The 24,305-nt window shown below is 44.1% G+C and overlaps 1 protein-coding gene across 1 annotated transcript in view; it reads right to left on the bottom strand.

The window, feature by feature from the left end:
• Positions 1-3,718: 3,718 nt before the first annotated feature.
• Positions 3,719-24,305, bottom strand: part of CFP (complement factor properdin) — a 418,911-nt gene continuing 398,324 nt past the window's right edge. Inside the window, exons 9-10 of the mRNA XM_069647422.1 lie at positions 22,881-23,023; positions 3,719-5,804 (exon numbers count right to left, since the gene is read on the bottom strand). Coding sequence (XP_069503523.1) covers positions 5,800-5,804; positions 22,881-23,023 — 148 coding nt within the window. The 3' untranslated portion in view covers positions 3,719-5,799. The remainder of the gene's footprint in view (positions 5,805-22,880; positions 23,024-24,305) is intronic.

Raw genomic sequence — 24,305 nt, 5'->3', positions numbered from 1 at the left:
AAGTGTAGGCAACACACATGTGATACTTTATCACACGGCTACAAAGTAGCTTCAGACTGCAGATTTTGAATTCAGTCTCGAGACAGCACCCTGTCAAGGCACACAACCAAATTCCTCTCTTCTCTTCTGATGTGCTTCCCTGGATGTCCAGAGCAGAAAGGCTGAACTCAAAGCAGAAATCCATCCCACCCTCCACCAAAGCAAGATGCACCACAACAATCCCCTGGCTAAAAGAGATGTTCACGTGCCCACAGACAAAGAGGTGGGGAACCTCAGAAATCTTATTGTTGGCCCCAACACTGTCCAGGAATTGATTATTTCACCTGAAATACACCAGGTGGATCAGGTCTTTCTACACCTTCCCACATAGACTGTTCACAGTGCTCTCCCAGGGCTGCCAAGACTGGATCACACTAACAGCACAGACATGGGCCTGCCAGAATTGCTGCCGAGAACGCTACTGAGCATACACAGTGAGCTGCAAGGGTCACTATGTGACAAGACCAGCAAGAATGTGTGAAGCCAGCATTGCAAACTCTTCACTGGCTGCTGATTGGTGTGTGGTTAAATCCAAGGCACTCTGCATCACATACTGCACCCGATAACAGCAGGCGAATACAATTAATCCCAAGAAAAATCACATCCTATCAACCAAAGATGCAGTGAAAATCCAGCATTGCTGCCTTCCTGATGGTGCCATATTACTGTAGGGACATCAGGGAGGGCTGCCTGAGAACTCGCTCATCATTCAGAATCTTTACCTCCAAACTGTGAGACTTGATGCCTACCGGATTATGGATAGTAAAAGACACCCACATATTCTTGAAAGTGCACAAGACCTGGCTCATATGAAGATCCCAGAAAAATCCTGAAAGCAGCCTCCTGTGCATGCAGACAAGGAGGCTTGAAACCGTCTCAAGGAACTGAGCCCATATTTGGTTTGTTCGGCCATGCACAGAGGCCCAACACCATTGCCCCATTGACCAGTTAATCACAACCTCCTATCCTGAGCGAAAAATGTCTGTACACTCTCAGCTTGCAGAAACCCCTTAATTTCGTGCAACCATTAACTGGCTCAGACTTACTCTACCCTTGAGGTGCAATAGGTATACAATACAACCAACACTGTCTTACTGTCCTTGGCCTTCGCACCACATACCAACAAACACGCCAACCATCACCCCTGATTAAGCTCATGGAAGCTAGTACGATGCCTCTGGACATAATCTGGCATGGAGCAACGAGTTCAATCTCAGAAGACACCCTGCAGTACACACAACCATTGTGAGACGGGCATTGTACCAAGAGAGACGACACAGACAACAGAACTCAAGTTTCAATTAGCTTTATAAAAATGTCAGGATGGTGTAAGCCCTAACTTGCCCAAGAACTAAAGTGTGGGTTTCTATATTTTTAAGAAAACTAAGGAAAGTCTGAGTCTGTAAATTCAAATCAAAGTTGTGTCTGGGTCCAAAAACTATGCTTGCCCTCACATCTATAAATAAAAGCGTGGGATTTCTCTTAACCAAAATAGTGTTAAAAAATAAAGGCTTAGCTGCTTTCAGCTTATATTTGTCTTGGGCCTTATACTTCAGCCTTTACATAGTTCCAATAGCTGTTGGTCTTACCAATGTTCTGCTAAATCTTGAGGTTCCCGTCCCCAAGTTCAATTTACCACAGTTCCCCAAAAGGGGGTCTTGAGGTTCCCTTCCCTAACACAGCGTTTCTCAGTTCTCAGGAATCCCATCCCCAAGATTGCGGTCTAATGTTCAATTGGCTTGCCACAAAGTCACAGGCTTCTCACCGTCTAGGGTCCCCTTGTCTCGGTGCAGTTGTCGGACCACACGGTCAACCCATCACAGGTCATGCAACCAGGAGCCTGTGGGTCTCCTTCACTTCAGTTGCACTGCAGGTGAACTTTACAGTGGGGGAACTTCCATGTCTAGGCGCAGTTGTCAGACCACACAGTCCACCCATCACAGGTCGCGCAACCATAAGTTCTTCCCCTTTAGCCTCTGTTCCACTTTTGTACATCAGTCTTTTGCATGTCTTCTCCCCATTGTTTTGTTAACCTCTTTGCTTTAGTTCTGTATGCAATACTGCTTTTTCTCAGTATGGCACTCCTTGTCAGTTTGTTTGCCAATATTCGGTCAATGTTTAATATCCCATTGTTTAATATGCCTTACTTTTACTTCAAACAATACGTTCTCTCCTGCTCAATATTTAATATTGCACATTTTCATTCACACTGTACTTTTCATTCAGTTTTGTATTTAAGTCTGTGTAATTGCATTGAAACAGTATTGTTTGTTCAATTCGGCTTTCAAGATAAAGCAATTGCATTCAAATAATGCTTTTCATTCAGTCCGGTCTTTTCCTTTAGTTTGATAATCAAAATTGAGTAATTATCTTCAAGTAGTGCTTTTTGTTCAGTCCGATATTCATGATCAAGTAATTGCATTTAATTCTATGAACCGCTACTTGGGAGCGCTCTGGCACTACTGAGTCCTCTAACCCTCACCGGCTCTTCCCTGCTCCACTGCGGCAGTCCCTGTCACTCCCTCTCACCTGCTGGCCAGCTGGGACACAGACCGCCTTCACTTTTCCTCCTCGCCGGGCCATTCTCTGCACACAAGGGTGACCAGAGAGGCTGCGGTTTGCAGCTTTCTGCTTTTCGTTAGTTTGACAGCTTGCAATGTCCTCCTTCACTGTAATGGTTCCTGGTCCTGCACACACCATGCAACTCGCTCGCTTCTGGTCTTGTGGGTCCTCTGTGATCGTGGCAAGTCTCCCGACCTCCGGATCTCCTGCCAGCAAGGTCTGCTCTCAGGGAGCTCTCTCTTCCTGCATCACAGCAGCTCTCTTCCTTACCCCTGGCAGCTCGCACTTCCTGCATCACGGCAGCTCTCCCCTACACTGATTTGAGTTCCACCTTTTATACACCTGAGCCTCGTTAACAGGTCTCAGGTGTATGTTAGTTGCTATTGCTTGACCATAACAAGTCCAATCATTGGGACATGCCTGACCATTAGTAGTGGATGGCTGCATACTCCTCTTCGTCGTCCCAGTATTATAGTGGTGTTTTACATAGAAGTGTGCAATACTCCTAGTCTCTTCTTCTTGGTCTCAGTACTAGGTAGGGATAAATGAGGAGTTATGGGTTGTGATTGCATATAACCCATAAAGGCTGAGGAAGGGTCAGCTATGTCAGTGTTAAGAAAGGAGGGATACTATGTCTCACCCTCAGGCACTCTCTGTAATCCCCAAGGACCCTCCACCAAGGTGATCCTCCCTCACCTGTCCACCCCCAGGGTTGCGATCCAAAAGTGACGGACCATCCCTGGCCACCTGAACAGAAGATCACTGGGTAGTAGACGCGAGAATACCGACAGGTTTCTCACACCATGTGTTTTCTTCATTAGTTCTTGGATACTAACCTAGAACAAGGCACGGTTCCTCCAATCTGCCTCATATTGCCATGCTCTCCTGCTGCTACCCCACGCATCCTCCCAGGCCAGCTCATAGAGGACCCAAAGCACTAAAACGCAATACAAAGGGCAGAAACCACACCATATAGGACCCAAAACATAACACCTGGTCCAGTGTCACTCAACGTCCATGCAACCTTCCGTAGGCTAAATTGTAGGGAAGAGTTCTTCTTATGGCTGGCCCACAATCTGAGAGATGTTTCAAAATAAAAAACAAAACAATGCAGAACTGGAAATAGTACCTTTTTATTTTAAGAGGTATGTTAGATTTTAAACTATAGAAATAACAAAAAAGTAAAACATACAAAAGGCATTTTTTTTTTTACCAACACAGGTTTAAGTAGAGCATACTATTAAACCAACAATCTTATTAAAAGCAGAGACCGTAGCAGCGTATGATTTTCTCATCAGTTTGTCTGCGCTAGTGTTAGAGAATCCTAATCTATGAACATGACAGGAAGCATAAAGGAAATTGACCTATCTGGAGAGAAGGGGAGAGCAGCAGAGGAGCTAAAGAGGTCTGTATGGTCCTGCCTATTAGGTACACATGCTCAATACGGGTTGGGCACCTGGATGTGCCACACAGGTCGACAGAAGAAGGGACAACAATGGGAAAACATTCAAAGTAACATTCTGCAATTCCCTAAACCATGAGGTTATGAAGGCCGATCATGGACAGTTCAACTCTTCATGTTGATTGATAGTAACCTTCGAGAGGAAATCCCGTGGTGCCCAACATACCTCCTGACCTAAGAGACTCAAAGTGCTCTCTACTCACAAATATATCCTGCCGATAAAAGAATAGCACACAAGATCCCACCAAATGTATATACATCTTTGGGTTGTCTTTCCAATTGTTGGTGGTGGTTCTGATTGCAGTAGCAAGTATTATATCCAGAACCCAGGCTTAGATGCAGAGCGTTCAGGTTCTTGATATAAAGGGTCCAGAAAGATTGCTCATCAACTACACCATATTTAACAATACAAGAAATATCCTCTCACACTCTACATCAAGAATTAGCTACAACTTGCAAAGTTTTTTAAACTGAGCTTTCCCTAAACCATGGGCAAGGAGGATTTTGTTGGATATAGATTGTTGCGGATTACATGAATCACAAATTAGGGTGCAAGTGTTGCAATAATAATAATGATTATAATATAATACTTGGATGAGATACAAAGTGGAGAGAAGGAGACTTCTGGTCCTGTTGCGAAAGATGCCACAAGCCATAAATGGTTGTTTTAGGGAGTGCTAGGGTGTACAGACAGATCTGAAAACATCTGACAGCAGAACATCTGTCTGGTGATATGATTAATGCCAGCTGTGTAGGATCAATTGGTTAACTGCACTTGAAAGATCTTGATTGGAGGTTTTGCCATCGCCAGAACCAAATGCGTAATCAAAGTCATCAATGTCCTTAACACTATCAAACTCCTTAATGAGAATGTTTGGGATCAATTGGTTAACTTCCTATAGAAGATGTTTCAGTGGAATCATTTTGATGTTGTGATCATTTTCTGTCATCAGAGGATATTTCACGCACACATAGAACAAAGCAGATGTTTATATTTTCGGTGACAATGGAGTATATGCTTAACTCTCTACAGTGTGGGCTTGAGATCAACCTATTCCACCCCTTTGACAACAAATTCAATGAATCTAGAATCCTGGGGGATATCAAGAGTTAGGAAGAGTGCTTGAGCAACAAATACGCCTAAAGATTTAGCAGCTGTAGGATATTTTGTGAGGGTCAGATTAAGGGCATTTAGGAGCTTCTCCATGTTGCAGATCCTGATTGAAAATAGAAATTTATTATTAATGAGAGGGAAGAATTTGCAAGTTTTAACCCTATCAGACACTGCAAAGAAAAACAACCAAAGGAACTGTTTAGGGCCTGATCACAAACGGAGAGCAAGATTTAAAATATATATATAAATGCTCCTCATGTGGATTATTGTACACATTAACATAGATAAGCCTAGAGTTTTAACATCAAACTATTGAAATAAGCTATTATAGTAACCTAAAACATGGAGGGGCTCAAGCGACAATGCAGTGTGATCTTGAAAGTATGCTATGGAGAGGACACCACTGGACACCAAGGCCGACGATCAGGCGGATGAAGAAACTCACAAGTCCCAGACAACAAGTGACCTTGAATAGAAAGTCAAAGGAACCAATAAAAGCATGCTGGTGCAGAAGGCATTGCAGAGTGGCTGTAGGAAGCCAATATAGAATGCAAGAAACATAGGGACTTCTTCATCAACATTCCAATGGTGTGGCACTCGGTGCGTTCCATTGTTAGCCAGCTCAGTCTGTAAAAGAAAGCAGACAAAAAAGGTATTACTAAAGAGATGGGAACTGGTAAGGATTGAAGGTAACATCAGCCTAATCTTTTAGATCACTGAATAGGACAAGATCAACCCAATGGAACATCATCCGAAATGACAATTGAGTGTAATGCATTATAAGCATGGCCTACTGGAATAGGACATTTTAGCACTGTGGCATGTGCCATCGCGGTACGACCTGCAAGCTGTCACGAGGCTCATCAGGTTCCTTCATATTCTTAATTGGAATTTATTGTCATTTTCTTGAAAAGGCTCATTACACAATCAGCAGCTTTCGGTCTCTCAGCATCCTAACAGAATACCATGATATATAACATTAAAAGATTAAAAAGAAATCACATCGACATTCAGAAGAAGGAACATTTAAATACACCATTGTGAAATCCTCCAAGATTTTACATAAGAGATTTACCTGCAACTCGTTGATTATAAGTAGCAGGTGGCAGTAAGTGGCATTGAGCATCAAACAAAAGTGAGCATATTGTTCTATCCTTTTGGTTAAGGTGTCCAGACAACTCTGTCCCTGAGATACCATGTCACTGAACCTGCATTAAAGTAAACCATGCATTCTAGGGATCTGTGGTCTTGGTGGGCTGCCATTGGACTACTCCATCTGATACTAATAATTTGCAAACAAATGTTCTCCCCCTCCAACAACCACACCAAGTCGTGTGTGCCTCGTCACCATGCAGTTTGATGTTATACTTCACCTGTGAATTTTGTTGCTCTTCTTCAAAGTTGTGTGCTCACTGTTGGGTTAGTGAAATCACACTACTATAAAAAGGTATTCACTTCGGTATTTTAATCCGCACAATACCTATGTTCTAAATTCAAAGTGAGCTGTTAAGACAATTTTATTAACAATATGTTACATTTAAAATCTGCAAAATAGAACATGTATTTACGAAACACTATTGCACCCTCTTGCCGCCTTCTCGGCCGCATCTCCTGCATTTCCCACAATCCACAATCACTTCAATGGGACACTTAAGCTGTACAGAGAAGGTATTTTTGGAGCGCAAGCTCCCATTAAAGATGGCCACCACAGAAGCTCCCGAACGCCGCTCGCCCCCAACACAATCGAGCAAACAGAAGCGAAACCCCAAGCTCCAGCTTCGCATAGCGTCTTGCCCCCCCATGAATGCTGATTGGCCAGCACACACCGAAAACACAGGGGCAGTCCTTTGCCGGCAGGCACAGCCGGCCCAATATCAAGGCCCACATTTAAGGCCCTTGCCTGTCTGGCCCTGTGATTAGGGGATCCCCCCCTCACCCCCTTGCTGCATCTCCTGTATTTCCAGCGATCTACAATAACTTCAATGGGACACTAAAGCTGCACACAGTAGGTACTACAGAGTGCAAGGTCCCATTAAATATGACTGCCACAGAAGCTCCCAAACGCCCGCTCTCCCAACACAATAGAGCACACAGAAGTGCAATGCTGCGCTCCAGCTTCCCATAGTGTCCTGCCCCCATGTACGCTGATTGGAAGGCACATATCGAAAACACAGGGGCAGACCTTCACCAGCAGGTGCAGCCGGCCCAATTTCAAAGCCCACATTTAAGGCCCTTGCCTGTCTGGGCCTGTCCGGACATGTCCAGGCGACCATCCAACCCTCACCACCGCTGCCGCCAATCCATCCAAACTACCCACACCAGAGCTACAATCATCCGCTCTCCAACCCTCATCACTGCCTCTACCTCCTCTCCTACAAACTAGTACACACAAACAGCGCTACTGCACACAAGGTAAGCTATTCTGCTCACTTGATAGCTGCCACTTGTTTGAAGCTCGCTATGACTCTCTGGCATCTATTTCCCCAACCCCACCACCGACCCCCTTCCTACAAACTCTTCCCACTCCCCACACCAGCAACATCTGCCGGACACACACCACCAAACCCCACCCGTTTCCTCCTGCTGCTTCACACCACCGGATCCAGCAAACTCTCAATCCCCAACCACCATACACCACATCTCCTCAGCCAATTTCCCTCACCCAACCTTTCACAGGAACGTAAAGATTAGCCGGCCTACTCATCCAAACCCAAGATATACCCGCTCCCACCACTTACAACTTTCAACACACACATCACCGGCAACTCCAGACTCGGCTCCAGCACCTCCCCCACAATCACCCCCCACTCTACTGACTGTCAACCTACAACAACCCCAAGATCCCCTGACAAACAAAACCAACCACATCACAACCCTAATGGGCACACTGATCAAAGAACATTCCCTATGCACCCACACTACCCACATCAATGATGCCATCATCGAAAACCAACTTGACTTCATTGCAATCACTGAATCCTGGCTGCATGATGCTGCAGGCCACCATATGTTCTCAGAGCTGACCGCCATGACAAACCAGGCAAACCATCATCGCCACAGCTTCTCTGCTCATCGGAGAAATCTCCACTATCTCCTTAGCGGGCTACGAGTTCCTACTCAAACTCCCTGGTAACCCCAAACCACTATCAATATCCTACTTCTCTACAGACAATCCAACTCACAGAGCTCCCCAGACTTGGGCCTCCTTCTACTACTCGCACCCCTCATCAAACCCAACACCAAATTCCTCATACTCGGCGATTTCAATCTAGGTCTCAACGACCCTACCGACACTAAATCTACTGCCACTTCTACTACGCTTTCAGAAATGAATTTCTCCCACCAAGTCACTGCCCCTACTCACCCCAAAGGTCGTACTCTAGACTGGATCCTCACACTCAACACCACTCTGACCTCTTCGGACATTAGCCCCACAACCTGGTCTGACCACTCTTTGATCAAGCTCATTATATTTCACTCCCCCAACCCACACCCACCACCCAACTACCCCCCTCCTAGCTTGCAATACCTGCAAACTGACTGAGGCTCTTTTAGCCCCACACACCAACAACGACTAGCAATCTATGTCCTCACCGACGGCAACCCCCACTCCCTAGACGGACAAATCAACCAGGCATTATAACTCACCTTAGATTATCATGCACTGCTCAAATCAAAGATTCTGAGACCCGGCAAACAACCAGTCCTTGGTTCACGGATGAGCTGATTACTCTGCGCAGGCACAAACGAGCAGCAGAAAACACCCCACCCCCTCTAAACACCACACCTTCACCACATTATCTAAATCCTACAGCCTGAACCACTATTCTAACATACAGCGTTATTTGTAATTAAACTTCCACAGAACGCTTGCACGATTAGAACAGCCAGTAAGCAACTTTTCGAACTGGTTTTGAAATAGAAGACAGCTTTCGGATGTAAATCTTGGAAATATATCCGGCAATCACACTAGCTCAGAAGCAAGTCTAAGGTAATACATACAATACCTTAGTCTCTACTATCTAAATCGTGGGAATTGAATCACATGGTCACCCGTCCCTCTATGTGCTTGCTTTCCCAACACAGCTCGTTATGGTCTTTATCAGCCCAGCCGGACGATGAAGAACTAATTGGCCCACATGGGCACATCCGATTTACCACAAAAAATGGACATTGCCTAAATTGTGTACAGCGTCTGTCTGAAGAAATCACTAAAGTATCATTATAGACAAAGGCTATAAACTAACAGGCATTTTCAGAATTGACCGCTTGCTGCGCCCTTATTGATTTTATCCACCTGATAATGTCTTACACCTCGGAGTACGCAAGAGATTTTGAAGTATAACTGAAATGCGAATCAACTTAGCTATAGAAAATATATAAGGATAAACAAGTTTAATCTAAAGAATAGAAAGTGATATATATAATATTGAATATTGATATATCTAAGATGCACATTAAATAATGTGATATAGGTCTGGAAATATTAACAAGTATGTGGCAACATTACAAAGACGATTCGTGATGAAGCTGGTTTTTAATACACGTTCTTGTATGTTTGTCTAGATACTCTGGCTAATACAAAGCACTCCTTGTGGAAAGTACGACATCTCATTCCAGTTGTCTGCATTGTGTCCTGATGAAAGCCTTATTTGGATCAACGAACTGTCCAGGGTACAACAGCCGACATTTATCATCCTGCAGTCGTACATACCTAAGGCTGGAAACAGAGTCATCCCTGTCGACACATTTCCCATAGGGGCTTCCCTGATAAACCAGAGATAAATGCCTATTATTGGAAGTCACCTTATTTTACTAACACCACTTTAAATTAAAAATGGTTTTTAGTGAATTTTGACAATTGCCAACAGATGCATTTGAATGTTTCATATATTGTTGTTATATGTTGTTATACACTGTCTGTATAAGTACTGGACCCGTGGTGGGCCCTGTGGTTTTAGCATATATCAGAAAAATAAAATTGAATATCTATATTTTTTCTAAATACCAGTCTTCGCCCATATCTTGTGAGATATGCTCCCACACAAGATTTTGATGCAGTTGCCTCATGTCAGTTTAAATTTCCAGCCCAGATGTGTGACATCAATAGGTAGCTTGGTGTCATCAATAGGTAGCTTGGTGTGGGCCCCCCCTTTTGTTCTCACACACAATCTATGCCCTAATGACGAAAAGACTGAGCTACTCATTGTAGGCGCCCCTCTCCAACTCTAGAACCTCAGCCCTGCGTTTGCCTCCTTTGACATCGATGGGTCCAACATCCCAGTTTCCAAGCATGTTAAAACCCTTGGTGTCTACTTAGACGCCGAACTGAACATGACCAAACATGTCAATGCCCCAAGCTCCTCCAAAGCCTACACTTCAAAGCTCATCTCCCTAAGCAGCCTCACCCAATGCAATCGCATGCCCTGCAACGCTATGTCAAATACGCCTATAATTACATGACTTTCTTCTCCACCACGTGCGACTCATGATCTGTTTACCTCACTACTGTACCAACACCGTGATACCCTCAGGTCTGGGCGTTACATAAATGTATATAATGAATAAATACAAATATAATTTCAATACAAACAACTAGACATGACACCCCAGTGTGTCGCTTCTTGTCTACCTACAATCCATTCGACACCAAATATAAATATTAGTCCATGAATTAAATCTATACACACTCATAGTACTATTTGTATATTTATCCCCAGTAAGGTTGTGTTCCTCATTTACAATTCTCAATTCCTAACGAGTGTGTTAGTCAATCTACAACACCGGTTTAATTCCTTCCAGGTGTTGAAAGAATGTCTTCCTAACGCAGTTCACATTACCGAGAAGCACATTAGATCTCATGCAACAACCATGTGAAATCTGGGTTTTCTAATTATACCCTTCGGAATGCGCCATTTTGGGCTCCTGATCTGCATACGGTTATTAATCTCACAGGAAGTGTCTCTTTCATATGCACGCTCCTGTGACGAACAGACGTTACTGTGTTAAGTCCTTGGGCAAAAGAACAGACCATTCTTCTTAGCAATCACGTTGTCATGTGTAATGGCGCAGCTCTGGTGTAGGTTTCTCGCGATACCTCTTGATGTGTAGAAACTCTTTGACACCGACCAGCTAAACGCTCTCTATGCACTTTAACAGTTCTCTTTGAGTTAGAGGGCCTGATTCTGAGCTGCACACAAAAATAGGAAATTGTTCTTCAATGAAGGATGAACACTTTTCTTAAAAGCGCCATATTCTGTTCAATTGAAAATGTGCCTACTTGGCAGCTAAGCCTTGACTTTTGCACGTGCCCGATTTACAGCTTGACAACAGCCGTAGCAACCATCAGGAATGCAGGGCAGGCACTGCGAGGGGATTCTCCTTCCAAAAGCCCTGGTTTAGAACTTCAAAAAAAGGAGTTAAAATATGACACCTGTGTGGTGCCTTTAAACTCTACTGCATACTTTTTCCCTTTATAAAAATAGCATTTCCTAAGAAAACCTTAAATTAGAACATTTTAAGAAATGCTTGGAGAACCACAGGTTTCCAAAAGGATATATTTGAGCAGTTTTGCTGCTGGAAAGCACAGCATCTCCCCTCCAATTCGTCCACCCACATTAGAAAGGGGGTGCTGGAAACTGGAGGGTAGAATGGCTGTTGTGTTCACTACTTTTAACACTAGCTTAGAATCGAACCCTCGGTTTTAGAATGTAGGTAATATTGTACAAATGCACATACCTAGGTGAATACCTTTGTAGTAGTTTAGTTGTATAAGCCCATCATATCCCCTTGGTAGCCTGCCCAATTTAGAGCAGGTACTTTCTTAAAAGGGGATGATCATATTTATTACTGATTTACCTATTACGATAATAAACAAATCATACAATCCAATTAAAGGCTAGATGCATGTTTGTCCGATGCAATCATGTGCAGTAGAGACTGCCCGCTTATTACCCACTGCAAAAGGCTATATCAGCTGTTTAAGAACAATGCTCGAGGGACAAAGAAGTTTCCTTCATTCTGAAATAAAAAGATGGACTTCATAGAAGCAGAAAGGAAGCTCCTTCATAACACAAGGAGCCCCTTTACTATCGTCTTGTGAGGCTAGCTCAAGGGCAACGTGCTCGCCTTGGAAACAAGACGACGCAGAGCAACACAGGTTCGATCCCTGGTTCGCACTTAGAAACCTGTCATAAATAACCAATTACAAATATTTCCATGATAGCAACACAGGGAATGATCAGAACTGTGCCGGACCTTAGACTCACAATAGAGAAGCTGCTGCTTGAGGCTGCCTCAGATAACTAAATTTCACTACAAAAAGGATTATGAGAGCGTTTCGCTCAGATGGCTGAGAATGTGTCCGATACCAGTGGTATTGCCCACATTCAAAGCCATCTGAATGAACCCTGCTTGCCTTGTGTGTCTTCTTTGCTGTTACTCATGATAGGTCTATTACCCAAGTGGTTTTTCTTGATCGTCGTCAGGTCAAAGCCTAGTTGTTAAAGGCTGCCCTCAGCAGCAAAACAATAGGTGAGTTAGTGTGAACATACACCAGGTCCATTGTCACCTCGTCCACAAATTCGTAAACATTTAGATCGATTGAGCAAATCTTTCTTAAATTTGGGATGCAGTGTAGTAACTCCATGATGTTTCTTCTGTTTAGCATTAAGTAGCCAACCTCTCCAGGCGCACACACCTTATATTGTCTCTGATTGTTCCCTGTTTTGGGACCCCGTGCTAGCCCTTTCTATTCTTCGTGGCTGGGGTTTATCTTCTTCCATATCTTTTGATATCCGTCTTCGGCCAGCTTTCCGAAAAGGGTCCACCTCAATATACCCTCTCACTGCGTTGTCATTTTGGCCACCTGTTTCGTTCTTTTCATCCTCCTGTGCATTTGATGAGCCTGTCCCATGTATATGCTTATATTTCTTGACAGCAGCTTGCCTTTTCTCTGCCAGTGTAAAGAATGTTTTTGTTGTTGATGGGGGCTCGTGGCTCAGTGAGTGCCTTCCAGAGGCCTCTTCAAGGTGATCCTTATTATTGGCCATTATTGGCTATTGTTCGATGATTATTACTTGGGCATCAATGGCCAGTTCACCCTGATACAGATAAGTTCATCAGTTCATCCGGGGTTGAGTCCTCATCCTTTTTTTCAGTTGGGTCTTCTTCAATTACATGATCTAACACTACAGGTATTTCCTTCTTTCGAGTTTTTATAGTTGGCTTTAGGACCACTGTTGGCGTGCAGAGATTTCTTAAGAATTTCCGGGACCCATTTGATTTGCCTTTGTATTGGCCTCGCTGGGTTTCCGATGTCTGAGTCCTTGGTACTCTGTCTTTTTCTTTAGTTTCATACTAAAAATTGAAAAAGGATTCACAGGCACACTTAAGGGCTGTTCCGTGACCATGTTTTTATGCAGCACCCCCTCGCTGGCTGGTGCAATTTCACTCTCTGCGTTGGTCATGCACTTTGTTCTTTATGAGGACAACTGTTGTCGTTCCCTAATGTTCTAGCATCTTCTGGCTTTTGAGGGTCCATCTCAGTTGTGCACACTCTCCCTGCATCACACCGACTATCATACAGGCACACTTAAGGGCTGTTCCGTGACCATGTTTTTATGCAGCACCCCCTCGCTGGCTGGTGCAATTTCACTCTCTGCGTTGGTCATGCACTTTGTTCTTTATGAGGACAACTGTTGTCGTTCCCTAATGTTCTAGCATCTTCTGGCTTTTGAGGGTCCATCTCAGTTGTGCACACTCTCCCTGCATCACACCGACTATCTGCATCCTTCCCAGGCTTTTTATGTTGTATCTCAATTATGTCTCCCAAGTTTGAATCTTGGGCTACTTTATCCTGCCCCCAGTTCTCACTCATCGGTGGAGTTTGGCTATGTTCTTTCACGGGGTCTGTATAAATGTTCTTAGAAGAGTGATTGTACAAGGGTCTTCTTGGGTTCTTTCCCCCATTTACTTCTGTGTTATGCACAGTCGCAGCCGTTACATTTCTTTCCAAGAATAGGAACTTTGAGTGCATCATTGACGTTAGAGTGCATTGATCTTTCAGAGTGTTGTTTAAAGCTTCATACAATTTTGTGAACAGGGCCATGACTATAGATTTCTTGGGCATGATAGCAGCTCAATTTTATTAGACACACCCAGGGGGCAAGATCTATGTTGTTCAACAGTTCTTCCCTCTCTATACCGGAGGGGTGGCGCTGGGCCTTCAGAAGCTGGGCTCTCTGTGGAAGAAGAGCCCGTTGTCTCCGAAGGTCCCAATTCCCTTCCTCGAAACAAAAGTTTTCTCAAATGTTCCTTATTCTAGGCTCCATTCCAATTTATCGTTGTTTATCGCTATCGGGCGACCTGAGTAAACTAAGTGTATTATTTGTTCAATTCGTGCAATTGCTGCTTTTAGCGACATTTCCATTGATTGTCCACACGTTTTTGATGCTGCTTAGGTTTTTGAGCTGGGATCTGGGGTACTGTTATGGATTCCATCATGTTTATAGAGGGTCCTCCTCGGATAAGGCACCGTCATTTTTCCTTGCATATTTAAGTTTGAGGTTTGTTTTAGTGTAGGTCTTTGCCTTTCACCTCCTTCATCCCCCTTCATCGTAAGCTCGCCCCACTGTCCATTCAGCCCTTTTGTAGGCCCTCTTAAATATGTCAGCTCACCAAATGTCTGGGAGGCCAAATCAGGCTCTGCTGTGGTGGTTGGCGGAACACCTTCTACCCCCACACCTTCTATCCCTTCCAGCGTGTCCCCATCTGTCATTTCTTGTACATCATTTACCCAATCATGGTATTTTGGGTTCACTTTTTAAATAAAAGCTGTTATCAGGCCCACCCCTTGTTTCTCCTCAGATATGCTCGACCCCACGTTGGCCGAAACATCCAGTTGGCTGTGGGTATTGCTCTGGAGGCCCTGATGCATTTGCTAGTTGTATTTGAGTTTGAGGATGTGGTTGAATATGAGAGTGTGTTCGGTACTCTGGCACTCTCTGATGCTGGTGAACTGTGCAATGACTATCTGCTGGCCCTCTAAAGCAAGTTCGGCTTGAAGCTCATGCACAAGCTCCCAGTCAGTCCCTCATGGTTAAATAGGTACAGCTGCGATCTCCTTGGCGGCACCACTTATACGCGCCCCAAATGTGCATCATTTATTGACAGCCCGCCATTCTCTTCCCAGCTCAGAAGGCTCATGGGCCCCAGCTTGCTGTGAAAAGGCCCCTCGAGTCGTGGCCTATAGTTCGTTCTATGCCGATCATCGGGGCGCCAGAATTCATACTGGCTGGCGGGCTGTGGGAGTTGTTAAAGTTGTTATAGCCTTAGGCTTCAACACAGAATCAATCCGTTCTCCGAACAGAGTAGAGCTTGAGAGTGGGCAGGCGGGCCGAGTGGGAGGAGTAGCCAGGGAAGAGTCCTGAACGCTTAGAGGCGCTGATGTGGCCAGACTTTTAGTAGCAGCAAGTACAGTAAAAGCAGTGGAAGCAATGGAAGTGGTCTCTGCAGTAGTATTGCAAAGGGGTCGCTTACCTCCTGGGGCATTTTGGGGTGGACCTCAGCGCCCTAAAGTTAAATCCGGTTCAAAGAAAATGATGTCACATGAGTATGACAGGCAAAAACAGAGAAATAGCTCCCTCTACTCAGATTAACAAAAAATAGTGATATGACGTTGCTTCATATTTTGTTCATGCGCCACAGTAAATGAAACATACACAATGTGGATACCACGCAAATTTTTACTGAGTGGTGGTTTATATTTCTTAAGGTGACCCTTTGTGATAACATGTGTTTCGGTGGAAAACACTGCCTCTCTCAAATCAGGGCTAATCTTTAAATTCAAACATACATTTCTCAACTCTAATTAGGTTTTGAAAATGTAACAACACAAAGAACCAAATGCAAGCATTGCAAGTAACCCAAAGAAAAAAAAAATATGCACATTTTGACAATAGGTCCATGGAAATATCATTCCACTGTTGGAAATAAAAGGTCTTCAAATCATATCAAACAAGTGGCCCAAAAAATAATGTTCAATTAATTTTGATATCCAATGATTCATTACATCACAGACATGAAGGAGGGGAGAAGGGGAGGGGTAGTTAGGAGAGAAATAGAAGAAAATACATGCATATTTAGATCCCATACACACAAAAAGAACTGTGCACGTTTCTAAAGCTATCATTGTTTCTTGAATGGATAGTCGTCTCTTACCTAGATGGTGTATCGTTATTAAAAAAAAAAAGACTCCTGAAAATTAGGTGTCATGGGTTAAATCCCCGCCTGATAAGTAAAAGCATCATCAGTTAACGCTCTACGTACTCATAGCTCTCAACTCACACGCTTTTGGCGGGTGTCACCCGCCTTGTAAAGGGCTGACTCACCCGCCAAGCCTCCTGCACACCCATTCATTTCAATGGGCGTCTCACCCGCCAAAAACAAAATCGGGTGATTTCACCCGCCTTTTCAATAGAAATGGTTGAGAGCTTTGCGTACATTATATTGATTACACTATCTTTCTAAATGTTGCACACTCACGCCTGATGGCGCTCCAATGTCTATAATCTATTCCATATTAGCTGATAGAATTTTGACTTCTTCATTGTTTACAACATCAGTGCACAAATCATTAAATCAGAAAACTATTTTGCGGTGGGTGGGAATTACGCACGTCTTTCTCAAATCTCAGAATTTGTCAGCATAATTAATCTAATAGTAACGCTATTCCTAACCGCATTTACGAGTGAGGATTCATTAAATCGCGCTCCTACGGAGCGCTCTGTCTCAAGTTAAGGGCTTACCACTAAAGTTCCAGACCCTGCCGTCCGTGCAATCGTGTCCGCGTTCTTATGCGGGCTGGATCCTAGCAGTATTAGGTTTACTGACTGTGTACATGGAAACTAAGGCAGTCCTACGTTTGTTTCCATTATCGCCGCCATATTTTGGGTTACTAATATGGGTTTTAATTGGAGAAAGTTACTCTTATTTACACTTGATATTTATGTTAGTAATCATCGCGTTATTAATAGAGGGATACTTTTAAAAGTAAGTTCATCAATTATAAAGGCCATCTCGTGCCTGTAATACTCTGGAAAAAATATATATTTACGATACGACACGCAAAGTATCATGTGCGTGATTGTTTGCAAATCTTTTTGAGTACGCAGTTTACCTGCCAAAGAATTAGCTAGATGGGAAAGGCGTGCTCCTTCCAGATTAGAATCTTTTTTTGTTTATTATTTTGGAGAGTAAAAATCAAAAGTTCTGCTTTTATTATAGGTTTGATCCAAATCTAGTATTTCTAGTATGAATGCAGACTGCTGCCCTCAAATCATTATGACTTCTCTCCTCAAGCTTCATTACAAAACCTTCAGTGCAGTAAACAATTTTTCCATCTGATATTGTTTATAGAAAAGCAGACATCTCATTATCTGAATTAAGGCCCCTCTCAACAGTTCTGAATTTTATAGAGTGAGGAGATAGGAAAAGAGAACTGTGGCATGGTGGCAATGGCAGATACATACATATCAGCATTACTATTTGCTCAGCGCTCTACATCTCCAAACGCATGAGCTGCTGATTTGATAGTTGCTTAGCTTTCATTTCAAGACCCGTTTGGGCATTTAGTGGCGCACCCTGGTTTGCCTCTAATGCAAAACGTTTGAGCTGGTTTCTCTTCTCTTACCAGGTCAGATTAAATGAGAGGGATCAGATCTTCAATTAGCTTTCATCATAACTTCCTTTCGATGTGGTAAACAACTGCACTATTTCAGGTCTAGCTGAGTGGAGATCTGCAGATGCTCCAGGTCTGGCTTCTGTGCGCGACCAGTAAGCCCTATAACATTTGCAGGAACACACATAGGTAGGTGGTTCATATCCTCCATTTACCTTTCCATCCCTAGTAAGTTCCATAGCTTCTCAAGATCTTATATTTAATGTTGCATGTGTCCTACTCTAGGGAGTACTTTTCAAAATGGACTGTGACTACCTCTGGAGATGAATCACCTCTGGACACATACGAACTATTCCTCCTCCTTCTGCAGCAATAACTGTGGGACACGCATCCCAGTCTCCAAGTAGCACTTTACATATTGCAGCAATAACTGTACAAGTACTAGGAGACTTCCTTCTATTACCCAGGAGGCCTGGACTCTGATACTATGTGCTTGTGCCACCACACAGCCACATTTATGAGAATCCCCACATCTAGTTGAATCACTGTAATATATTAAGTGCACCCTTGCATTACTTGGAACAATGAATGCACTCAGCAGGATACTGGTTGGGCAAAGCACATAGGTAGATGTAGGTAATCTCTTAGAAGGCGCACTACTCAAAAGAACAGGTGAAGGGGGTGAATGCCCGCATTTCTTAATCTCCCCACAGGTCTACCTGTTGTTATGGATAATATCTGAAGGAGCCACACTTGATTTCACTAGTGGTTTCCAACATCTCTGGAGGATAAGGCAAATTAAGCAACTCCTGTTAGAGTGTAGTTGTCAGATGGGGTTTTCCAGGCGAGATACTCATTAAAATGACCTTATATCTCACTATCCTTCGTTAAATCCCTTCCAATATTCTGCACCATATATTCATCATCCTGAAAAAGGTTCATGATTGTGTTAGGACTGACAAATAACAGGTTGTACACTTCTCAGAAAGATATGAAGAGAATTTCTTAGATGTATTGTTGATCATGTAGACCTTCTAATCACTTGACTAAGGCACTATTTGTACATCACTGAATTAAATGCATGTCACATCACCCAACCCTCATCGAACTGCACTGGCTGCCGCTGCAAGCCTGTATCATCTTCAAATCCTGTTGCATCAGCTACAATGTCGCCCTGAAGTCCCCAAGCTGCTTCACTGAGAAACTCAGCATCTCCAGAGGCCTGCAATCCACCAGAAGTAAGGAAATGTGAAGACTTGAACTCCAACGGTGCAGGAAGGAAAGAACCAGAAGGCAGGCCTTCTCTGTCTATGCTCAAAGACTCTGGAACCTCCTCCCCATCAACAGACTTGCCCCATCGCTTCTACAGCTCAGGAAAAAGCTCAGGACCTTCCTCTTCAAGGAATGGCTCCTTTCTAAGACCCACGACCTGCCCTCCCCACCTTACCTGAGACTCAGTGATCTGCCCCCCCCCCCACTGTCTCCTCCCCTGGTTGCTTGTAGATCCCTTGCTGCCAACTGCCCACGCTCACCCTCCCCTGTTAGCTCCCGCTCCCTTTTTCGCTACTTTCCTCACTGTGTTCTTCCCCCTGTGATTGTAAAGGGCTCCTTTGCTTCCCGAAGCTACGCTCGCGCTCAATAAATACCCTAACAATAATAATAATGTTGATGAATAGATGAGCGAAGGGTAGCAAGCTAAAATTAATTGATCAGTGTTAGTTTCACACCAACAACATTTTATGATGTATATTTAGTGTGACGCTTATGTTGTTGCATTGTAAAAGAACAGACAAAAGGCGTGCTTGTATGTTTCCATGAAGATAATCTAGCCATTATCTTCCTGAGTGACTGTGCCACTGGTTTAAAATGAGTCCCATGTTAGGGATAGCCATGGCCTTGACACTTCCAACAAGCTGATGTGGATCCTTTGCAGGATCCACTCTACCGGGGGATTGAGGCATCTCGTTTGCGCTCACTAGCCGAAAACCCTGGAATTTTCCATCAGCGGGATAAAAGACAGCTGCATTTGCAGGTGGCCCCTTCTAGGAGCCTCTCGTGATTGCCCAAGGAGTACCCAGTACCACTGGAGAATCAATTCAGTCCTCGGAGGATAGCTCAAAGGCAATGTGCTCGCCTTGGAAGCAAGATGACACGGAGCAACACAGGTTCGATCCCCAGGTCCGTGCTTAGAAACGTCTGGGTATTAAGCGCGTTATAAATAACTTATCAGATCAGTGGTCAGAATGAGCGGGAACGATTGGGATCAGTGTTCTACTTCTTTTATTTTTTACTGTTAACAGCTCCACTACTTTTTGCAACCATTTTCACCATTCCAGAATTGTTCTTTTTGAAGTTAAACACACTTCTCCACTTTACCATCGGATATCAGTTACAGCTGAAATCAATTTCACCTCAATCAGCTGTCAACCAACATGACCACAAAACTTGAAAAATGTGTTGCACGTTGCTCCTTTCCTTCCTACTCTGTCCCCGTCTGGAGTCCCTGTTCCACAACTTTTTTGGTACACTTCTTTCACTGGTTCAGATCACAATCAAGACTGCAACATCTTTGTGTAGCTGCCACTGAAAAAACATTCTGCACAGCACGTGCGAGTCTGATCTTGTGTGGCAGATACAGGACCCACAGCTCAGGGATGATCCCTGGAAAACTGGCCAAGAATGCTGTTCACACACAACAGACCCAGACCCCCAGCTCTAGGTGGAAGCTGCAAACCTCTACAACATGCTTCACTGAAAGAGGTAGCACCTCAATTATGCTTATCCAATAGGGGCCCCAGGGTCCGAACAAGAGGAGAAGTCCTGGAAGTGCTACGAGGAGAAGCCCACAGAAAGAAAACGGTTTCCATCAACCCGTAAACAAATAGGAAAGATTGAGCTGCTACAAATTCCTGCCACAGCGCTAGGCCTATTATCCCCACGATTGGGCTAGGGACACCTAAGTGACCCCATATGATAAGACCCCCACTTATGCATTTACCCATTCTAGGTTGTATTGCTGTTTTTCTTCTAGCGAATCCTTGACTGCAGCTGCCCGACCCTTGTCCTATTGATTTCTGTTTCCTGTTTAAGCCACGCACCGATTTCCATGTCCTTGTGGAACACCCTTCTAGTGTGTCATGTATGCTACTCCCCCACTGAAATAATTGACTGGGTAAATGCGATGGTCAATATCTGCCGGTGGACTGTGAGATGAACTGAGGAGGCGGCCATTGTGAAGTGTCGAGTTCTATGTTTAGAGTTGCCGTTTACAGTATATTGTTACCCACATTAAGTGGTTTTCCTTTACTTCCTCATGTACTTTTCCACCCTGCATTGAATTTTTCCGTTCCCTGTACATGTTGTATTCTAGGGATTGCCTAGTCCTGAGCAATAAGAGGTTTGAGGAGGCATATTGTGCCACTTCATGTGCCCAGTCCCGCTGAACTCAGCTACTATAACCCTTGAGGGATACGACTGCCCCCATCTGGTCTGTTGCTCAGTAGCACCCTTTCCTGAGGGCCCCTTCCTTACTGTTTTGGCAACAGCAAGGAAAGGACTACTACCATACCCCTCGACCATTTGAGTCGCCAGGACAGGTGAAACCAAAGGATTGTTTTTGGGGCCATTTTAGTCTATGTACAGGTAAGGGGCTTTCATTGTATTTGAACTGGCTCGGTGATGAGTGAACCCATCAAACGCATGCAACTTGAGCGGTATAGCTGCTGCATACATGTGTTTGACTACCCTCTCCCATCAAAAATCACAGCTGTGCCAGCAGGAATGCGGTCTTTATCTACACACTTTCCTTATGGGTATCTGCTATATTGTCTCTTTTTTTGATCATCTCTGATCTTCATTGGCTATTCTGGCATCTCGTGCCTAGTTTGTCTTCACCCTTCAGCAGTGTATGGTCTTCTTATGGTTGACTGGTGGCTGTGTACTTTTATACTCCTCTGGTGTTCCTGTTCCCTCCTGCAGCTGTTTTGTCTTTTTTTATTTTATTCACAAAGAGAATTAACAGGGCTGATTACAATTATTAGTAACAAGAAAGTACAATAGATACATATGAGCAACAAATCAACCGCCACATAAGAATGAGAAAGAAGCAAAAGGGGAAAGAAGAAAAAAAAGGAGGAGGGGATCACTAAGTTAAACATATCATTCATTAAAAGTATTCCAAATATCATCATACCTTTTAATTTGGAAAGATACTCTCTGCCTGCTGGAAAGAAGCGTCAAACTATGCAGCCAATCAACAACAGTAGGCCTAACAACAGTATGTTTCTTGGCCGCCAAAAGAGCCCTATACACCCAGAAGGGTTTACCAGCAGGCAGGTACACATCTGAAATGAATAGACTTAACACACAAACCACAGGATGTGCGAGGTAGAGAAAGACGTAACTCCAGGTCTATACGTTGGAAAACCCTGTCCCAAAATGACCGTCCTGTCTTTTTCTGCACTTTTGAATTCACAGTGTCTGTCTCATCTGTTGCTCTCCTGATCTCTGCCCTGGTTCCTCCTAAGTATGCTCTCTGGTCTATCTATCTCTGCCCTGCAGATCTCCTTCATACCACTGAATCTCTCTTTCTGTTCCTTCAGTTCCTGCTGTCCGACCAGTCTATACCCGACTTTCATCACCAGCAGAGGAGGCTGCACTCACATGTCTAGCACCTGCCCACTGCCGTTAGACACTCGCTCTCCAAATGTTTTACTCTTCTCCTTCGCCACTCCACGGACACACATTGCAAACCACCAAATGCCCGGGCCATTATTGATTGTACATTCTTTTTAATTCTACACACGCATGAGGCCTGCACTGTTCAACTAACAGACTGGAAATCCCCCCTAAACAAGCAAGGTCTCACTCTGAGACTAGAATATAGAAACTGTGCACTTCACAGCTTCAGGGCAATAGAACTAACACAAATGATCATATCTCAAAATACCACAACATAACGATTGTGTAGCTGTGGTGTGGGATTCCCCTTCTGGCTCTTGTTTCAAAACCTCAATGCAACCTACCCTCAACATCCTCACATGCCACCACGTTGTGGCATGGCTCTTTTTCCTCCAGCTTCCTCCTCTGTCCATTCAGTTCATCACAAAGTATCAAGGGCGACCCCCAGAAAAAAACTTGTTTCATCACCTGGATCCCGACGGTCATCCTAGTTGGACAAAAAGAAAAAAGGAAATTTACCACAGTTGCGCTCCAAGACCATCGTTCATATATGAAAATCTTAGCAAATGTTGCTCCTTGAAGCGGGAATCAGGAACTGCATTCAACAACATTTACAAGTGAAGCTAGGGACTGATACTTCTGTGTGCCTTTTGTGAGGTGCTACTGGTGTCTACGTAGACTTGCAGGGGCAGAAAGAGGGGACAGGTGGAGCTGAACAGAAGAGAGGTTGGGTTTAGGAAATACGAGGACGCTTTTGAAAGTAGAGGCAAGCTAGAGTTATGTAACCGGCTTCCCCTTTCAGCTTTCAGGTTGCCAACCTTTGACAATGGAGCAAAACCAGACCTGCGAGTGGGTGATGGCACCATGAGAGCAAATCAGGCGTAGGGCAAACGTGTTAGAACAAATGGCTTGGTTGAGCTGAAGCTCTGCCCTAAAACAGAGAGTCCAGAGAGTCATGCTCGAAGAATTCAGGCAATGCAGGCCATGTGGCTACCGTACAACTCTCCATCACAGGGACAAGATTCAGGAATGGCTAAGCTTCCGCCTGAACTGATGCAATGCGCATTGAACCATCTGTGAGGGATCTTTCGACACGTACCACGGCATGGCATAGTCCGTACAGGATCAAGTAAGGAGCCCCACCTTTGGAGCCCCTTGATGACCAATGCCGTGTCTCCCCTTTGCAAACAGGAGCACACCTTTTAGTTTCTTCAATTAAAGCACTCTGCTTGATTGAAATGTGTGCTACTGTTTGTTAAGCAGATCTATGGTGGTGGGGCAAAATTGTGCAAGGTTTCGATGTGTAAACCAATCACACAATACATGTTAAAAATAATAAATGTGGCTACATTAGGCTGCATTTTTCAAATTGCGATCATGTAATCTATTTACGATAACACACTCATTAATACAGAGAGCCCCAACAGCTGATAGATTGAAAGGAGTGCTATTGTTTGTAAGCAGATCTGTAGAAACAGAATTAAACGAATATGAAATAGGAGTCCATTGCAGGGCAGCATCAAAAGGGTGGATCAGAACTAATCACCTATATAAACGGCTAAATTGAACCATAGAAGCTGTGCTCACACCATCCTGCCACTCCCTACTTATATTTCCAAAATCCAGACCACGCCCATGCCATGAAGGATCGGTCCATATTATCTCAGGACTCTGTGTCCCTGCTGTGAAGTCTTTATCGGATGCCTGTCTAATCCTGATTTAGGTATGCCGCTGATATGGAGTCATGTGAACTCCTGTTGAGCGCCTTT

The sequence above is a fragment of the Ambystoma mexicanum genome, chromosome 2q, assembly GCF_040938575.1.
Source record: "Ambystoma mexicanum isolate Mex_15411 chromosome 2q, UKY_AmexF1_1, whole genome shotgun sequence".
Taxonomy (NCBI): domain Eukaryota; kingdom Metazoa; phylum Chordata; class Amphibia; order Caudata; family Ambystomatidae; genus Ambystoma; species Ambystoma mexicanum.
The sequence above is the reverse complement of the archived record's forward strand: the minus strand, read 5'-3'. Positions and strand labels throughout refer to the sequence as shown.